Source organism: Ascaphus truei, chromosome 19 (assembly GCF_040206685.1).
Source record: "Ascaphus truei isolate aAscTru1 chromosome 19, aAscTru1.hap1, whole genome shotgun sequence".
Taxonomy (NCBI): domain Eukaryota; kingdom Metazoa; phylum Chordata; class Amphibia; order Anura; family Ascaphidae; genus Ascaphus; species Ascaphus truei.
Window position 1 is genome coordinate 20828145 of NC_134501.1, and position 18792 is coordinate 20846936.

The window sequence follows — 18792 nt, forward strand, 5'->3', positions numbered from 1 at the left end:
ACAGAGACAGTAGGAGAGTGTTCCGGTAAGTGCTTGTGCAAGACAGAGGTCTGACCTGGGGCAGGCTGCTCCTTACCTGCTCTTCAGACCGCGGCATAGAGATGGTTAGGACGGAGCCACTGAAAGAGTCCTCCTCGCTCCCCTCCTCACTGTCACTGCGGGTGTCTGTGGGGAGCACACAACGACAACTCTTACAATGGAGAGTGATACAGAGATAAGAGATGAGACCATCCCACTGCAGGGTGACAGGAAATAAGATAACGTGAATATGCCAATATATAAAAATGTACAAAAATGTGTAAAATCCCTTTGGACACATTCCCACATCTCTGCCCATGACACAGCCACCACCCTGGTGGAATTTGGTTTCCCCTTCTCTGGTCTATTCTGCTTCATACACGATGTATTCCAGCGAGATAACAGCCTTATACGCTGCAGGATGGACAAAGTCTGTCTGATCTTGGGAAACTTGCCCTGTGCCCATCGACCTTCCTGGCTGTAGTAATGGTTATTGAGGGGCACTGGTTTTAAAGTCCATGTTCCGAGGTGGATACATTGTCACAGTTCCAATGGATCTTTTGTTAAGACTTCTAGAATCAACAATAAATCCCAGGTTTGAATTTTGTTTTCAATCTGGGGCCTGAGCCATTTAATGACTTGTAAAAATCTGATAGGATTATCTGCAGCTACAGCTGAGTCCTTTCCCTCAAAGCGGATAAAGCTGCAATTTGCCATTTCATGGAACTTACACTAAGCCCAGTGTCAAAACTATTTTTCAAGAATTCCAATGGAAGTTGGGTTATCATAATCTTGGTTTGTCTGTGTAACAGGGACTAATCACTGTTTGAGAGACACTGCCTCTAAATCCAGCAGCGAGCTGGTTAATTACACACAGGCAATCAACCAGACTCCACCTGGCTGATTAGGACTCTGAGAAAAGCCCGATGTGAGAAACAGGAGAGAGATGCCTTAGCTCAAAATTTGGCTGACAGAAGGAAAGCAGAGAAGCCTGCACGCAGACATTGTCTTGAGCACAAAGGCTGTGCTGAGATCAAGACATCCAGAGACCAATATTTCCTGGACACAAAGGACCCAGGAACCTGCTAGAGACTGACTTGGAGGGCCACCTGCTTAAGGTACCTCCTGAGACTTTTGGGGCGATAGGCTGGTAATGGGAATATCCCTCCAGTCCTGCAGATAGGGTCTGGGGAAGTAAGGTAGCCCTTACAAAGGGATAGGGGTTTGTTATTTTGTTGTTTGTGTATGTTTTGCCTGGATAAAGGAACAGGCTCAATAAAGTCAAGATATAATTTCACCCAAATTGGTCTCCATTATATGTACCTCTGCACACATCTCTTACAGTCTGTTTACACTATTCTAAGAAACAAACAAATATGATAGTAAACAACAGACGTTGAACACTCCCTTGCAGTGTTTTTATGACCGGTTCGGAAAAGCTTTGCCTTTAGCAGATATCGTTAAATGTCCAACTGTGTGCCCCAGCTGGAAGTGGTACTATAATCTCCTTGGGTTTGTGCAGAGGACAACCATGTTGTAGATCCACTTTACTTACCCACCATTTCAATCATTTTTTGGTGCTTGTATATAGGCTGACATTTTCATGGGAAGCTTTTGGATTTCCATTCAATTGGTCCAGAAAGTTGAGCTGCAGAAATCTCATATGCAATCTTGCACACTTGAGAGCGTCTAGTGTTGATATGAATTGCCCCAGAACCTTCCTGCAGTCTAATGCCGATAGCCTAAACCTTCTTACTTGATGTGTTATTTCGGAAATCTTGTCGTGCGACTGGGAGACTCTTCCCTGAAAAGTCCCAAGAATCTGAAGTATTGAGTAGGTACCAGCTGTTTATTTCCTCCTGTTTTTATTAATCCTCCGTGTTTTTTCTGGCATTTCACTGCATCAGATCTTTGTCCTAAGACTTGATTAGCCGGTCCTCTATGCAAGGATATATCTGTAGCTTGCGACTGGGAGACTCTTATACTAGATATATAAATATCTCTTGTTTTCCTAACACTGTCGCTAGGATCATGAAGACTTTGGTGAGCGTTCTTGGGGCTGTTGCCAAACCGCCCTACTAAGATTCGGAGGAATTTCTGGTGTTTCTTGCTGGGATGTGCAAAAATACAAATCAATCTACACTAGCCAATCCCCTGGCAGTACTGCTTCTATTATTGAGCTCGGTGATTTCATTTGAATTCTTCTGAATTTGCTTAAATCTGAAACGGCTCTGAAACCCCCCCCCCCCCCCCCCCCCCCGAGACTTTTTTTAACCAAAAGAATAGTGGAAAGAATCCCCTTTCTTCTTTGAGAACGAGGGCCTCTTATTACTTGTCTGCTAGATGTTCTCTTAAAATGTGATCCGCTGTCCATCTTGATTTTACTTTTGGAAGACTTGACCTTACAAACCTGCTTTTTTTGGAAAGCTTTTGAACTTCGCTAAATACTCAGAGGACACAATCTGGAGACCCCATTTGTCTTCTATTGTTCGAGCCCATACTGCCCAGTATTGGGAAAACCTTCTTCCCACTGAGCTGCAAGAATCTTCTCATCTCATGTTGGTCTTCCTCCGAAGGCCATGCCTTCTCCTCTTGATTCATGAAAAAGGCCACATTTGTCTCCTCTCCATGTTGTCTGTTTGGAGTAAGACCATATGATCTGGCTTCTCGGTAAGTTATTTTCTCCGACTTCAGAGTTGGACCGTAATGGAACCCCAATCGTTGTTCTTGTGGTAAAAACTAACTATTCCGAGCAGAGACTCTCAAAATGATTGTGTCCAACTTTTTGCCAATGAGAAATTTAGCTTCAAAGGAAATGATTTTTGGTGGTAACGTCACCAACCAAGGTCTTAACCATAATGCCCTTCTTGGAGCTACAAATAGGACCATTGATCTAGCTGCCAATCATACACCATCAAAAGAAGCTTCAGCTGTGTAATCTATAGCTTTATCCCTACTACACGAAGGAAGGAGAAACAGGTGCGCAAAACTGAGGAGTGATATCAGTGAAATGGTGTTATGTAAGTGAAATACTTTGTGTTTTTAACATTAAAAACAGTGTTATACTATTTTGCTTTCCCTTTTTTGTATATGGATTTTCCCCCCCTCTATATGGATCTGGAGTACCTGTCTGGATATATAAGTTGGTAACTTTGAATAACCACAACGCTTTCATTTCACGTTAAACACGTGAGTGCAAATTTTATAGAACTTCCAGCATTGAAGCTACTGTGTTGGAATAGACAATATTGCACTATTTTGTGTTTTCAATTTCTTTTTCATATCCTGATGTGATTTGCGCACCTGTTTCTCCTTCGTTTGCTGATTGAATTTGGTTTGAATTCTACGTCAGGAGCTGCACTCATTAAGGATAGTATATCATCTGTGTTACGTTTGATTTATTTGTGATATTATTTGCGCTTGTTTTTTCTATTTCACTTTTCCCTACTACAGCACTCAAAATTGTAGCCCGCTTGACTCCTTTTTCTAATGCTTCCTCGATGTTTGCTGCCTATTAGAGAGGGTTGGGGTTCCTTACAATGCATCTGATCTCAGACGCGCTATTAGAGAGGGTTGGGGTTCCTTACAATGCATCTGATCTCAGACGCGCTATTGGAGAGGGTTGGGGTTCCTTACAATGCACTCTGATCTCAGACGCGCTATTGGAGAGTGTTGGGGTTCCTTACAATGCATCTGATCTCAGACGCGCTATTGGAGAGGGTTGGGGTTCCTTACAATGCATCTGATCTCAGACGCGCTATTAGAGAGGGTCGGGGTTCCTTACAATGCATCTGATCTCAGACGCGCTATTAGAGAGGGTCGGGGTTCCTTACAATGTATCTGTGATCTCAGACGCGCTATTGGAGAGGGTTGGGGTTCCTTACAATGTATCTGATCTCAGAGGCGCTATTAGAGAGGGTTGGGGTTCCTTACAATGCATCTGATCTCAGACGTGCTATTAGAGAGGGTTGGGGGTTCCTCAGAATTTCACATAAGGGTTCCTTAACCAAAAAAAGGTTGAAAACCACTGGGATAGTAGCATCACCCTGTAGAAGAGAATTCATTCATACAAAGGAGCCAGCAAGCTCTGTTATCACCAACCCTTCGGATTGATATTTTGATTGATCCTTTGATAATGGTTCTTGGTAAACCAATCCCAGTTGTCCCTCCCAACACTAATAAATTAGCGGAAAAAAAGATAATATCAATTCTTTTGTTTTTATAGTACTGTATAGATTAAGAGAAAAGAGGCTTTCGCCCAGACTGTTGCACTGTTACTGCAATGACATTGGCGCTTCAAGGTGAAAGGGAGGCTGACAACTACGCCATGGAATGAACTGCACAAGCTGCAGACTGGCGAGTCCTGAGTTAATAAAACAGCAAACCTACTGTCAGCATGAGAGGAGAGAAGATACAGTTGCAGGTAGCGGGAGGGGCTTTTGCATGGGTTACCTGCAGAAAACAATTCTGTCTTAACACAGCAGACCTTACCCACTCAGCAGAGCTTACCCACTTACCGGAGCTTACCCACTCAGCTGAGCTTACCCACTCAGCAGAGCTTACCCACTTACCAGAGCATACCCACTTACCCACTCAGCAGAGCTTACCCACTTACCGGAGCTTACCCACTCAGCAAAGCTTACCCACTCAGCAGAGCTTACCCACTTAGCAGAGCATACCCACTTACCCACTCAGCAGAGCATCCCCACTCAGCAGAGCCTACACACTCAGCAGAGCTTACCCACTCAGCAGAGCTTACCCACTCAGCAGAGCTTACCCACTCAGCAGAGCATACCCACTCATCAGAGCATACCCACTTACCCACTCAGCAGAGCATCCCCACTCAGCAGAGCCTACACACTCAGCAGAGCTTACCCACTCAGCAGAGCTTACCCACTCAGCAGAGCTTACCCACTCAGCAGAGCTTACCCACTCAGCAGAGCATACCCACTCAGCAGAGCATATCCACTCATCAGAGCATCCCCACTCAGCAGAGCCTACACACTCAGCAGAGCTTACCCACTCAGCAGAGCTTACCCACTTACCCACTCAGCAGAGCTTACCCACTCAGCAGAGCTTACCCACTCAGCAGTGACCACTGCCATGAAGGAAAGACCCCATGGTCATCAATCATTCTCTTTGCATGCTACATTATTACTTATTAATAATAAATGTTTCAATATTGCTGAGGAGTTTCCTCTCTCCTGTGTAGCTCTCAAAAGGGTTCTTTCTGACAGCGCGATACAGACAACTGGTCATTTCCCATCCTATCTGCCCTCTGCTCACTTTCCTGACTTGCTGGAGATGTAGCTGCAGTCTCTCTGCTCTGGCAAGTTACAAAGCTACAGCTCAACATTTCCCATTGTCTCCTATATTATAAGGCTGCTCCACTGGTCAGGGGTCTTTTCGTGCACAAGGTACTGCTGCAATAAGTGGGGAACACAGGGAGAGACAATGAGGGAGGGAGAGAGAATGAAGGTGAGAGAGAGAATGAGGGTGGGAGGTATTGAGAGAGAATGAGGGTGGGAGGTATAGAGAGAGAATGAGGGTAGGAGAGAAAGAATGAGGGTGGGAGAGAGAGAATGAGGGTGGGAGAGAGAGAATGAGGACGGGAGAGAGAGAATGAGGGTGGGAGAGAGAGAATGAGGATGGGAGAGAGAGAATGAGGATGGGAGAGAGAGAATGAGGATGGGAGAGAGAGAATGAGGATGGGAGAGAGAGAATGAGGGTGGGAGAGAGAGCATTAGGTAGGGAGAGAGAGAATTAGGTAGGGAGAGAGATAATTTGGTAGGGAGAGAGAGAGAATTAGGTAGGTAGAGAGAGAATGAGGGTGGTAGGGAGAATGAGGTAGGGAGAGAGAATGAGGGAGAGAGAGAGAGAATGAGGGAGGGAGAGAGAGAGAATGAGGGTGGGAGAGAGAGAGAAGGGTGGGAGAGAGAGAGAAGGGTGGGAGTGAGAAAGAATGAGGGTGGGAGAGAGAGAGAGGGCAGCTTATTCATTAAACTGCAATAGTGCTGATCAGAGAGAGAGGGGGCACAAAACGGTAGAGAATAGCAAAAGAAAGCCTGGCACAGGTACAAGACAGTGGGAGACAGAATGCACGTATATTCCTCTATTCAAATAACACTATTGTAGCTCAGAAACAATTGAGTGGCCCCCTGTGACACCCCACTCCTTGGCACTGGGACATCCCTGTTCTATTATGAAAGTCCTCCCGCTCTGCTTTTCCTTCTCAGATCCCTGCCAGGTAAGATGTTGGCACAAACTTAAACACAGGATAATTACAATGTTCTTGTTTTGTTTTCCTCTCTGTCCTCAGCGGAGGCATCAATTAGCATTCACTTAAAAGGCCTCTGTAGTGATTATCCCTTAATATGTTAGCCCATCATTACCAGGCCCCGCTGTGTAATCTGCCAGATGCCCGCTCTGCTCAAGCAATTGGTTCAGGGCAGCATTAGGTTTTAAGAGGACTTCTGTCCCCCGTCACTGAATTGGATGGAAACGTCACTACAAAACGCTCCCACGCTTGATTTGATATTAGCGCGGTGATACAGTTCGGCTGAAAAACTTTTACCGCCACAATGTCCATTTTACCTTTATTTTCAACTCAAAGAAAATCCGAATTTTTTGTTTCTTAAAAGCAGGAGTTAGAAGATTGTAAGTTCCTTGGCGCAGGTCCCTCCTTACCTGCTGTAACAATGTACGCTGCTCTTTGTTATTTTATTGTTTTCTGCCTCCGACTTATTGTACCGCGCTACAGAACATGTTGGCAAGTTATATTTTAAAAAAATGCTAATAATAAGTATTTCCGCCAGGCCTCTGTTTCTCTCCATCACAACATGTGACTCCCAGGGGAAGAGACACTGCACCATCACTTCCCATTTCATGATCTGCTAGAAGCTATTTCCATCGCTTCTTGTGTAGGGTGTTTAGTAGTTTCAGTGTTGACCTGTTTAAGGTCATGGATACAATATTAGTGCTCAGACAACACTACAGCTAATAGATGGGATTGAATAACTCCCCAAGCAAAGCATAGGACATGTTGTGTGGTCCCCAACCCATCAAGATCACAACATAACCCTCCAGTTGGTTTTTAAATGCTCAACTTATACGTTTAAATGATACAGGGCAGATAATCAAAGTGTTGGAGTATGTCTACATACAGTCACAGCACGTGGACAGAGAAACAGAATATATGCAAAGAGAAAGCTATACACGCTACAAAAGTGTTAGATAATTAGTTTGAAAACAATCACATTTCAAATTAATTATCTAACACTTTTATAGTGTGTATAGCAGTGTTTTTTTTTAACCTTTTTTTCGTTAAGGAACCCTATGATTGTAATAACCCCAACCCTCTCTAATAGTGTTTCTGAGATCAGATGCATTGTGGGGAACCCCAACCCTCTCTAATAGCGCGTCTGAGATCAGATGCATTGTAAGGAGCCCCAACCCTCTCTAATAGCGTGTCTGAGATCAGATGCAGTGTACAGAACCCCTGCATGGGAGACTGACCAGCGCATGGGAGACTGACCAGCGCATGGGAGACTGACCAGCGCATGGGAGCGGCTGACCAGCGCATGAGAGTGACCGACCAGCGCATGGAGAGTGACCGACCAGCGCATGGGGGCGGCTGACTAGCGCATGCGAATAGCTGACCAGCACATGGGAGCGGTTGACCAACGCATGGGAGTGGCTGACCAGCGCATGGGAGCAGCTGACCAGCATATGGGATCTGTTGACCAGCGCATGGGAGCGGCTGACCAGCGCATGATAGCGGCTGACCAGCGCATGGGAGTGGCTGACCAGCGCATGGGAGCGACTGACCAGCGCATGGGAGTGGCTGACCAGCGCATGGGAGCCACTGAGAGCTGTTCATCTGCCTGCGATTGCTTTTAACCCTATAGATGCCGGCAGCACATTGCCCTGTAGCGCGGCTACTCCTGCCATATAGGAATAATATGACCTTGTGCAATGATCGTTAATTGGTAATGGTTTTCATATTAGCACAGCTTCTAATTAACTCCGGAGACAGTCACAACACACGAGCCTAGCTCTGGTGACATTCCCTGGCACACGTGGAGTTGCAGAGGTAGCGGTCTGGCTGCCTTTGTTCACCTCTCTGCTAGTTACAGAACACATTATTAAGCTATTCCTGCGGGTTACATTAATCGCTGCTGTCAGACACAAGCAAAGCACAAATCCTTCTGCACCCTGCAGCCCGCTCTGCTATACCACAGCACTATCACAGTAACATGTCCTGCAACCTGCAGCCCGCTCTGCTATACCACAGCACTATCACACTAACATGTCCTGCAACCTGCAGCCCGCTCTGCTATTCCACAGCACTATCACAGTAACATGTCCTGCAACCTGCAGCCCGCTCTGCTATTCCACAGCACTATCACAGTAACATGTCCTGCAACCTGCAGCCCGCTCTGCTATTCCACAGCACTATCACACTAACATGTCCTGCAACCTGCAGCCCGCTCTGCTATTCCACAGCACTATCACAGTAACATGTCCTGCAACCTGCAGCCCGCACTGCTATTCCACAGCACTATCACACTAACATGTCCTGCAACCTGCAGCACGCTCTGCTATTCCACAGCACTATCACACGAACATGTCCTGCAACCTGCAGCCCGCTCTGCTATTCCACAGCACTATCACACTAACATGTACTGCGACCTGCAGCCCGCTCTGCTATTCCACAGCACTATCACAGTAATATGCTCCTGCAACCTGCAGCCCGCTCTGCTATTCCACAGGACTATCACACTAACATGTCCTGCAACCTGCAGCCCACTCTGCTATTCCACAGCACTATCACACTAACATGTCCTACAACCTGCAGCCCGCTCTGCTATTCCACAGCACTATCACAGTAATATGCTCCTGCAACCTGCAGCCCGCTCTGCTATTCCACAGGACTATCACACTAACATGTCCTGCAACCTGCAGCCCACTCTGCTATTCCACAGCACTATCACACTAACATGTCCTACAACCTGCAGCCCGCTCTGCTATTCCACAGCACTATCACAGTAATATGCTCCTGCAACCTGCAGCCCGCTCTGCTATTCCACAGCACTATCACACTAACATGTCCTGCAACCTGCAGCCCGCACTGCTATTCCACAGCACTATCACACTAACATGTCCTGCAACCTGCAGCCCGCTCTGCTATTCCACAGCACTATCACAGTAATATGCTCCTGCAACCTGCAGCCCGCTCTGCTATTCCACAGCACTATCACACTAACATGTCCTGCAACCTGCAGCCCGCTCTGCTATTCCACAGCACTATCACAGTAATATGCTCCTGCAACCTGCAGCCCGCTCTGCTATTCCACAGCACTATCACAGTAACATGTCCTGCAACCTGCAGCCCGCTCTAAAATTCCACAGCACTATCACACTAACATGCTCCTGCAACCTGCAGCCCGCTCTGCTATACCACAGCACTATCACACTAACATGTCCTGCAACCTGCAGCACGCTCTCCTATTCCACAGCACTATCACACTAACATGACCTGCAACCTGCAGCCCGCTCTGCTATACCACAGCACTATCACACTAACATGTCCTGCAACCTGCAGCACGCTCTCCTATTCCACAGCACTATCACACTAACATGACCTGCAACCTGCAGCCCGCTCTGCTATACCACAGCACTATCACAGTAACATGTCCTGCAACCTGCAGCCCGCTCTACTATTCCACAGCACTATCACACTAACATGCTCCAGCAACCTGCAGCCCGCTCTGCTATTCCACAGCACTATCACACTAACATGTCCTGCAACCTGCAGCCCGCTCTGCTATTCCACAGCACTATCACACTAACATGACCTGCAACCTGCAGCCCGCTCTGCTATTCCACAGCACTATCACACTAACATGTCCTGCAACCTGCAGCACGCTCTGCTATTCCACAGCACTATCACACTAACATGTCCTGCAACCTGCAGCCCGCTCTCCTATTCCACAGCACTATCACACTAACATGTCCTGCAGCCTGCAGCCCGCTCTGCTATACCACAGCACTATCACACTAACATGTCCTACAAACTGCAGCCCGCTCTGCTATACCACAGCACTATCACACTAACATGTCCTGCAGCCCGCTCTGCTATACCACAGCACTATCACACTAACATGTTCTGCAACCTGCAGCCGCTCTGCTATTCCACAGCACTATCACAGTAACATGTCCTGCAACCTGCATCCCGCTCTGCTATTCCACAGCACTATCACACTAACATGTCCTACAAACTGCAGCCCGCTCTGCTATACCACAGCACTATCACACTAACATGTCCTACAAACTGCAGCCCGCTCTGCTATACCACAGCACTATCACACTAACATGTCCTGCAGCCCGCTCTGCTATACCACAGCACTATCACACTAACATGCTCTGCAACCTGCAGCCCGCTCTGCTATTCCACAGCACTATCACACTAACATGTCCTGCAACCTGCATCCCGCTCTGCTATTCCACAGCACTATCACACTAACATGTCCTACAAACTGCAGCCCGCTCTGCTATACCACAGCACTATCACACTAACATGTCCTGCAACCTGCAGCCCGCTCTAAAATTCCACAGCACTATCACACTAACATGCTCCTGCAACCTGCAGCACGCTCTGCTATTCCACTAACATGTCCTGCACCCTGCAGCCCGCTCTGCTATTCCACAGCACTATCACAGTAACATGTCCTGCAACCTGCAGCCGCTCTGCTATTCCACAGCACTATCACACTAACATGTCCTGAAACCTGCAGCCCGCTCTGCTATTCCACAGCACTATCACAGTAACATGTCCTGCAACCTGCAGCCCGCTCTGCTATTCCACAGCACTATCACAGTAACATGTCCTGCAACCTGCAGCCCGCTCTGCTATTCCACAGCACTATCACACTAACATGTCCTGAAACCTGCAGCCCGCTCTGCTATTCCACAGCACTATCACACTAACATGTCCTGCAACCTGCAGCCCGCATTGCTATTCCACAGCACTATCACACTAACATGTCCTGCAACCTGCAGCCCGCTCTGCTATTCCACAGCACTATCACACTAACATGTCCTGCAACCTGCAGCCCGCTCTGCTATTCCACAGCACTATCACACTAACATGTCCTGAAACCTGCAGCACGCTCTGCTATTCCACAGCACTATCACACTAACATGTCCTGCAACCTGCAGCCACTTTGCTATTCCACAGCACTATCACACTAACATGTACTGCGACCTGCAGCCCGCTCTGCTATTCCACAGCACTATCACACTAACATGTCCTGAAACCTGCAGCCCGCTCTGCTATTCCACAGCACTATCACAGTAACATGTCCTGCAACCTGCAGCCCGCTCTGCTATTCCACAGCACTATCACACTAACATGTCCTGCAACCTGCAGCCCGCTCTGCTATTCCACAGCACTATCACACTAACATGTCCTGAAACCTGCAGCACGCTCTGCTATTCCACAGCACTATCACACTAACATGTCCTGCAACCTGCAGCCGCTTTGCTATTCCACAGCACTATCACACTAACATGTCCTGCAGCCTGCTCTGCTATTCCACAGCACTATCACACTAACATGTCCTGCAGCCCGCACTGCTATTCCACAGCACTATCACACTAACATGTCCTGCAACCTGCAGCCGCTTTGCTATTCCACAGCACTATCACACTAACATGTCCTGCAGCCCGCTCTGCTATTCCACAGCACTATCACACTAACATGTCCTGCAGCCCGCACTGCTATTCCACAGCACTATCACACTAACATGTCCTGCAACCTGCAGCCACTCTGCTATTCCACAGCACTATCACACTAACATGTCCTGAAACCTGCAGCCCGCTCTGCTATTCCACAGCACTATCACACTAACATGTCCTGAAACCTGCAGCCCGCTCTGCTATTCCACAGCACTATCACACTAACATGTCCTACAAACTGCAGCCCGCTCTGCTATTCCACAGCACTATCACACTAACATGTCCTGCAACCTGCAGCCCGCTCTGCTATACCACAGCACTATCACACTAACATGTCCTACAAACTGCAGCCCGCTCTGCTATTCCACAGCACTATCACACTAACATGTCCTGCAACCTGCAGTCCGCTCTGCTATTCCACAGCACTATCACAGTAACATGTCCTGCAACCTGCAGCCCGCTCTGCTATTCCACAGCACTATCACACTAACATGTCCTGCAACCTGCAGCCCGCTTCTGCTATTCCACAGCACTATCACACTAACATGCCCTGCAACCTGCAGCCCGCTCTGCTATTCCACAGCACTATCACACTAACATGTCCTGCAACCTGCAGCCCGCTCTGCTATTCCACAGCACTATCACACTAACATGCCCTGCAGCCTGCAGCACGCTCTGCTATTCCACAGCACTATCACAGTAACATGTCCTGCAACCTGCAGCCCGCTCTGCTATTCCACAGCACTATCACACTAACATGTCCTGCAACCTGCAGCCTGCTCTGCTATTCCACAGCACTATCACACTAACATGTCCTGCAGCCCGCTCTGCTATTCCACAGCACTATCACACTAACATGTTCTGCAACCTGCAGCCGCTTTGCTATTCCACAGCACTATCACACTAACATGTCCTGCAACCTGCAGCACGCTCTGCTATTCCACAGCACTATCACACTAACATGTCCTACAAACTGCAGCCCGCTCTGCTATACCACAGCACTATCACACTAACATGTCCTGCAACCTGCAGCCCGCTCTGCTATACCACAGCACTATCACACTAACATGTTCTGCAACCTGCAGCCGCTCTGCTATTCCACAGCACTATCACACTAACATGTTCTGCAACCTGCAGCCGCTCTGCTATTCCACAGCACTATCACAGTAACATGTCCTGCAACCTGCAGCCCGCTCTAAAATTCCACAGCACTATCACACTAACATGTCCTGCAGCCTGCAGCACACTCTGCTATTCCACAGCACTATCACACTAACATGTCCTGCAACCTGCAGCCCGCTCTAAAATTCCACAGCACTATCACACTAACATGTCCTGCAGCCTGCAGCACACTCTGCTATTCCACAGCACTATCACACTAACATGTCCTGCAACCTGCAGCCCGCTCTGCTATTCCACAGCACTATCACACTAACATGACCTGCAACCTGCAGCCCACTCTGCTATACCACAGCACTATCACAGTAACATGTCCTGCAACCTGCAGCCCGCTCTACTATTCCACAGCACTATCACACTAACATGCTCCAGCAACCTGCAGCCCGCTCTGCTATTCCACAGCACTATCACACTAACATGTCCTGCAACCTGCAGCCCGCTCTGCTATTCCACAGCACTATCACACTAACATGACCTGCAACCTGCAGCCCGCTCTGCTATTCCACAGCACTATCACACTAACATGTCCTGCAACCTGCAGCACGCTCTGCTATTCCACAGCACTATCACACTAACATGTCCTGCAACCTGCAGCCCGCTCTCCTATTCCACAGCACTATCACACTAACATGTCCTGCAGCCTGCAGCCCGCTCTGCTATACCACAGCACTATCACACTAACATGTCCTGCAGCCCGCTCTGCTATACCACAGCACTATCACACTAACATGTTCTGCAACCTGCAGCCGCTCTGCTATTCCACAGCACTATCACAGTAACATGTCCTGCAACCTGCAGCCTGCTCTGCTATTCCACAGCACTATCACACTAACATGTCCTGCAACCTGCATCCCGCTCTGCTATTCCACAGCACTATCACACTAACATGTCCTGCAACCTGCAGCACGCTCTGCTATTCCACAGCACTATCACACTAACATGTCCTACAAACTGCAGCCCGCTCTGCTATACCACAACACTATCACACTAACATGTCCTGCAACCTGCAGCCCGCTCTAAAATTCCACAGCACTATCACACCAACATGCTCCTGCAACCTGCAGCACGCTCTGCTATTCCACTAACATGTCCTGCACCCTGCAGCCCGCTCTGCTATTCCACAGCACTATCACAGTAACATGTCCTGCAACCTGCAGCACGCTCTCCTATTCCACAGCACTATCACACTAACATGTCCTGAAACCTGCAGCCCGCTCTGCTATTCCACAGCACTATCACAGTAACATGTCCTGCAACCTGCAGCCCGCTCTGCTATTCCACAGCACTATCACACTAACATGTCCTGAAACCTGCAGCCCGCTCTGCTATTCCACAGCACTATCACACTAACATGTCCTGCAACCTGCAGCCCGCATTGCTATTCCACAGCACTATCACACTAACATGTCCTGCAACCTGCAGCCCGCTCTGCTATTCCACAGCACTATCACACTAACATGTCCTGCAACCTGCAGCCCGCTCTGCTATTCCACAGCACTATCACACTAACATGTCCTGAAACCTGCAGCCCGCTCTGCTATTCCACAGCACTATCACAGTAACATGTCCTGCAACCTGCAGCCCGCTCTGCTATTCCACAGCACTATCACACTAACATGTCCTGCAACCTGCAGCCCGCTCTGCTATTCCACAGCACTATCACACTAACATGTCCTGCAACCTGCAGCCGCTTTGCTATTCCACAGCACTATCACACTAACATGTCCTGCAGCCCGCACTGCTATTCCACAGCACTATCACACTAACATGTCCTGCAACCTGCAGCCGCTTTGCTATTCCACAGCACTATCACACTAACATGTCCTGCAACCTGCAGCCACTCTGCTATTCCACAGCACTATCACACTAACATGTCCTGAAACCTGCAGCCCGCTCTGCTATTCCACAGCACTATCACACTAACATGTCCTGCAACCTGCAGCCCGCTCTGCTATTCCACAGCACTATCACACTAACATGTCCTGAAACCTGCAGCCCGCTCTGCTATTCCACAGCACTATCACACTAACATGGCCTACAAACTGCAGCCCGCTCTGCTATTCCACAGCACTATCACACTAACATGTCCTGCAACCTGCAGCCCGCTCTGCTATACCACAGCACTATCACACTAACATGTCCTACAAACTGCAGCCCGCTCTGCTATTCCACAGCACTATCAGACTAACATGTCCTGCAACCTGCAGTCCGCTCTGCTATTCCACAGCACTATCACAGTAACATGTCCTGCAACCTGCAGCCCGCTCTGCTATTCCACAGCACTATCACACTAACATGTCCTGCAACCTGCAGCCCGCTTCTGCTATTCCACAGCACTATCACACTAACATGCCCTGCAGCCTGCAGCACGCTCTGCTATTCCACAGCACTATCACAGTAACATGTCCTGCAACCTGCAGCCCGCTCTGCTATTCCACAGCACTATCACACTAACATGTCCTGCAACCTGCAGCCGCTCTGCTATACCACAGCACTATCACACTAACATGTCCTACAAACTGCAGCCCGCTCTGCTATACCACAGCACTATCACACTAACATGTCCTGCAGCCCGCTCTGCTATTCCACAGCACTATCACACTAACATGCCCTGCAGCCTGCAGCACGCTCTGCTATTCCACAGCACTATCACAGTAACATGTACTGCAACCTGCAGCCGCTCTGCTATTCCACAGCACTATCACACTAACATGTCCTGCAACCTGCAGCCGCTTTGCTATTCCACAGCACTATCACACTAACATGTCCTGCAACCTGCAGCCGCTCTGCTATACCACAGCACTATCACACTAACATGTCCTACAAACTGCAGCCCGCTCTGCTATACCACAGCACTATCACACTAACATGTCCTGCAGCCCGCTCTGCTATTCCACAGCACTATCACACTAACATGTCCTGCAACCTGCAGCCGCTCTGCTATTCCACTGCACTATCACACTAACATGTCCTGCTACCGGCAGCACGCTCTGCTACTTCACTATGGATCCCACGCATGGCCCCTCAGTCTGACACAGAGGGCTATATTTATTAAGCAGTGCTAAGCCCCATATCACGCCCGTGGCCCGCTCACTGTTACTGGCCTGCATGGTGTTTAATAGCTTTGCCCCACTTTGTAGACATGGCCCTGCGTGTGCAGGTTTCTGTGTATCAGTAACCCTTTGCCCGCCAGGGGTCCACTCCTGGACACATCTCACCTGTCTCAAAGCCTGTGGCCAGGTGCAGCGTATCCTCCTGCCACGGGTCCTATGGGAGAGATAGCACAGCATTAAAGGGGATCCTCTCAGGGGGTCTGCACTTTGCCCAATTGGAAGGAACTTTATCTACCCCCCCCCCCCTCCCCACCAGATATGGCACAAGTATGGGCTTTTGGGGGATGTTTAACACATTTATTGTTAGAGAAGCATTTGTAATACCACAAAGGCAATAGGACAGGTGTTAAGGTGGGAGCATGTACCATGTACAGTAGTTAAGGCCCTTTAACGTGGGAGACCTGAACTCCAGCAGACTGGCAGCTCCAGAAAGCTACTGTAATATTGTGTATCACTGTAATATTGTGTATCCCTGTAATATTGTGTATCACTGTAATATTTAATACTACTTTAATATTGTGTATCCCTGTAATATTGTGTATCCCTGCAATATTGTGTATCCCTGTAATATTGTGTATCCCTGTAATATTGTGTATCACTGTAATATTTAATACTACTTTAATATTGTGTATCACTGTAATATTGTGTATCACTGTAATATTTAATACTACTTTAATATTGTGTATCACTGTAATATTGTGTATCACTGTAATTTTTAATACTACTTTAATATTGTGTATCACTGTAATATTGTGTATTACTGTAATATTTAATACTACTTTAATCTTGTGCATCACTGTAATATTGTGTATCACTGTAATATTGTGTATCACTGTAATATTTAATACTACTTTAATATTGTGTATCACTGTAATATTGTGTATCACTGTAATATTTAATACTACTTTAATATTGTGTATCACTGTAATATTGTGTATCACTGTAATATTTAATACTACTTTAATATTGTGTATCACTGTAATATTGTGTATCACTGTAATATTGTGTATCACTGTAATATTTAATACTACTTTACTACTTTAATATTGTGTATCACTGTAATATTGTGTATCACTGTAATATTTAATACTACTTTAATATTGTGTATCACTGTAATATTGTGTATCACTGTAATATTTAATACTACTTTAATATTGTGTATCACTGTAATATTTAATACTACTTTAATATTGTGTATCACTGTAATATTGTGTATCACTGTAATATTTAATACTACTTTAATATTGTGTATCACTGTAATATTTAATACTACTTTAATATTGTGTATCACTGTAATATTGTGTATCACTGTAATATTTAATACTACTTTAATATTGTGTATCACTGTAATATTGTGTATCACTGTAATATTTAATACTATTGTGTATCACTGTAATATTGTGTATCCCTGTAAAATTGTGTATCACTGTAATATTTAATACTACTTTAATATTGTGTATCACTGTAATATTGTGTATTACAGTAATATTGTGTATCACTGTAATATTGTGTATAACTGTAATATTTAATACTACTTTAATATTGTGTATCACTGTAATATTTAATACTACTTTAATATTGTGTATTACTGTAATATTGTGTATTACAGTAATATTGTGTATCACTGTAATATTGTGTATCACTGTAATATTGTGTATCACTGTAATATTGTGTATAACTGTAATATTTAATACTACTTTAATATTGTGTATCACTAATATTGTGTATCACTGGAATATGTAATACTACTTTAATATTGTGTATCACTGTAATACTGTGTATCACTGTAATATGTAACACTACTTTAATATGGTGTATCAGTGTAATATTGTGAATCACTGTCAGACTATGTAACATACTGTACATTATAAAGTATATCAGTGTGTTATATCACTGATTTATTGAGTATGCCTGTAGGTGTCGGTGTATTATGGATAATGTATCACTGTAGTTCAGAGTATGACTGTCCCATTATATAACAATGTATGTTATTATAAAGCATGTCGGTGTATTATAGAGCATTAGACATACACAATCTTACCAAGAGCAAAACCCAGACCCACAAGATTATATATACTATCTAACTATCTATCTATCTATCTATCTATCTATCTATCTATCTATCTATCTATCATATATATATATACACACACATATATATATATTTATTTATCTGTGTCCATTGGAGTACCACTTGGAAAGTGACCTCAAGTATATGACAATAAACAGAGGCGCACAATGCTACATCCAATAGGACAAATTATTTAGTACATTACTATGTGTTCTCTCTATATATTTTCTTCTCATGAGCATAAGTCTTTTAGTTCAATCCTTTGGCCAAGACGTGTCAAGCTGCAACCACGTCACGGTCACGTCACGGTCACCCTCTCAGCAGGTCCTGCACTACCAATATTATACTTATTATACTCGTCTTTTTCCAGATTTCCCCCCCCCCTATATTTACTAGACCACTCATGGTTTTTAACCAGTTTTAACTATACTGTGGCACATATAGTGCTCCTAAATGTTAACCCCTTAGGCACCGTGTACATGTCATGCACCCAGTGGCGTAGCTAGACATGCACGGGTCCCCGGGCAAAAATTCTTCCTGGGCCCCATTAATATTAATGCTGACTGCAATTTTTTTCTCCCTCACCCTCCTCATCTCCTCTTATCATGCTTCCTCGTCTCTCCCCACCCCTCCTCCTCATCATCTCTCCCACTCCCCATCATAATCATCTCT

General features: G+C 46.3%; 1 protein-coding gene across 4 annotated transcripts in view; it reads right to left on the reverse strand.

The window, feature by feature from the left end:
* LOC142469992 (serine/threonine-protein kinase Nek11-like) overlaps nt 1-18792 on the reverse strand; it is a 197825-nt gene that overhangs the window by 10185 nt on the left and 168848 nt on the right. For all 4 annotated transcript variants that reach the window (XM_075576824.1, XM_075576822.1, XM_075576821.1 and 1 more), the window contains 2 exons: nt 16155-16203; nt 77-165 (listed from right to left, as the gene is read on the reverse strand). In XM_075576824.1, coding sequence (XP_075432939.1) covers nt 77-165; nt 16155-16203 — 138 coding nt within the window. The remainder of the gene's footprint in view (nt 1-76; nt 166-16154; nt 16204-18792) is intronic.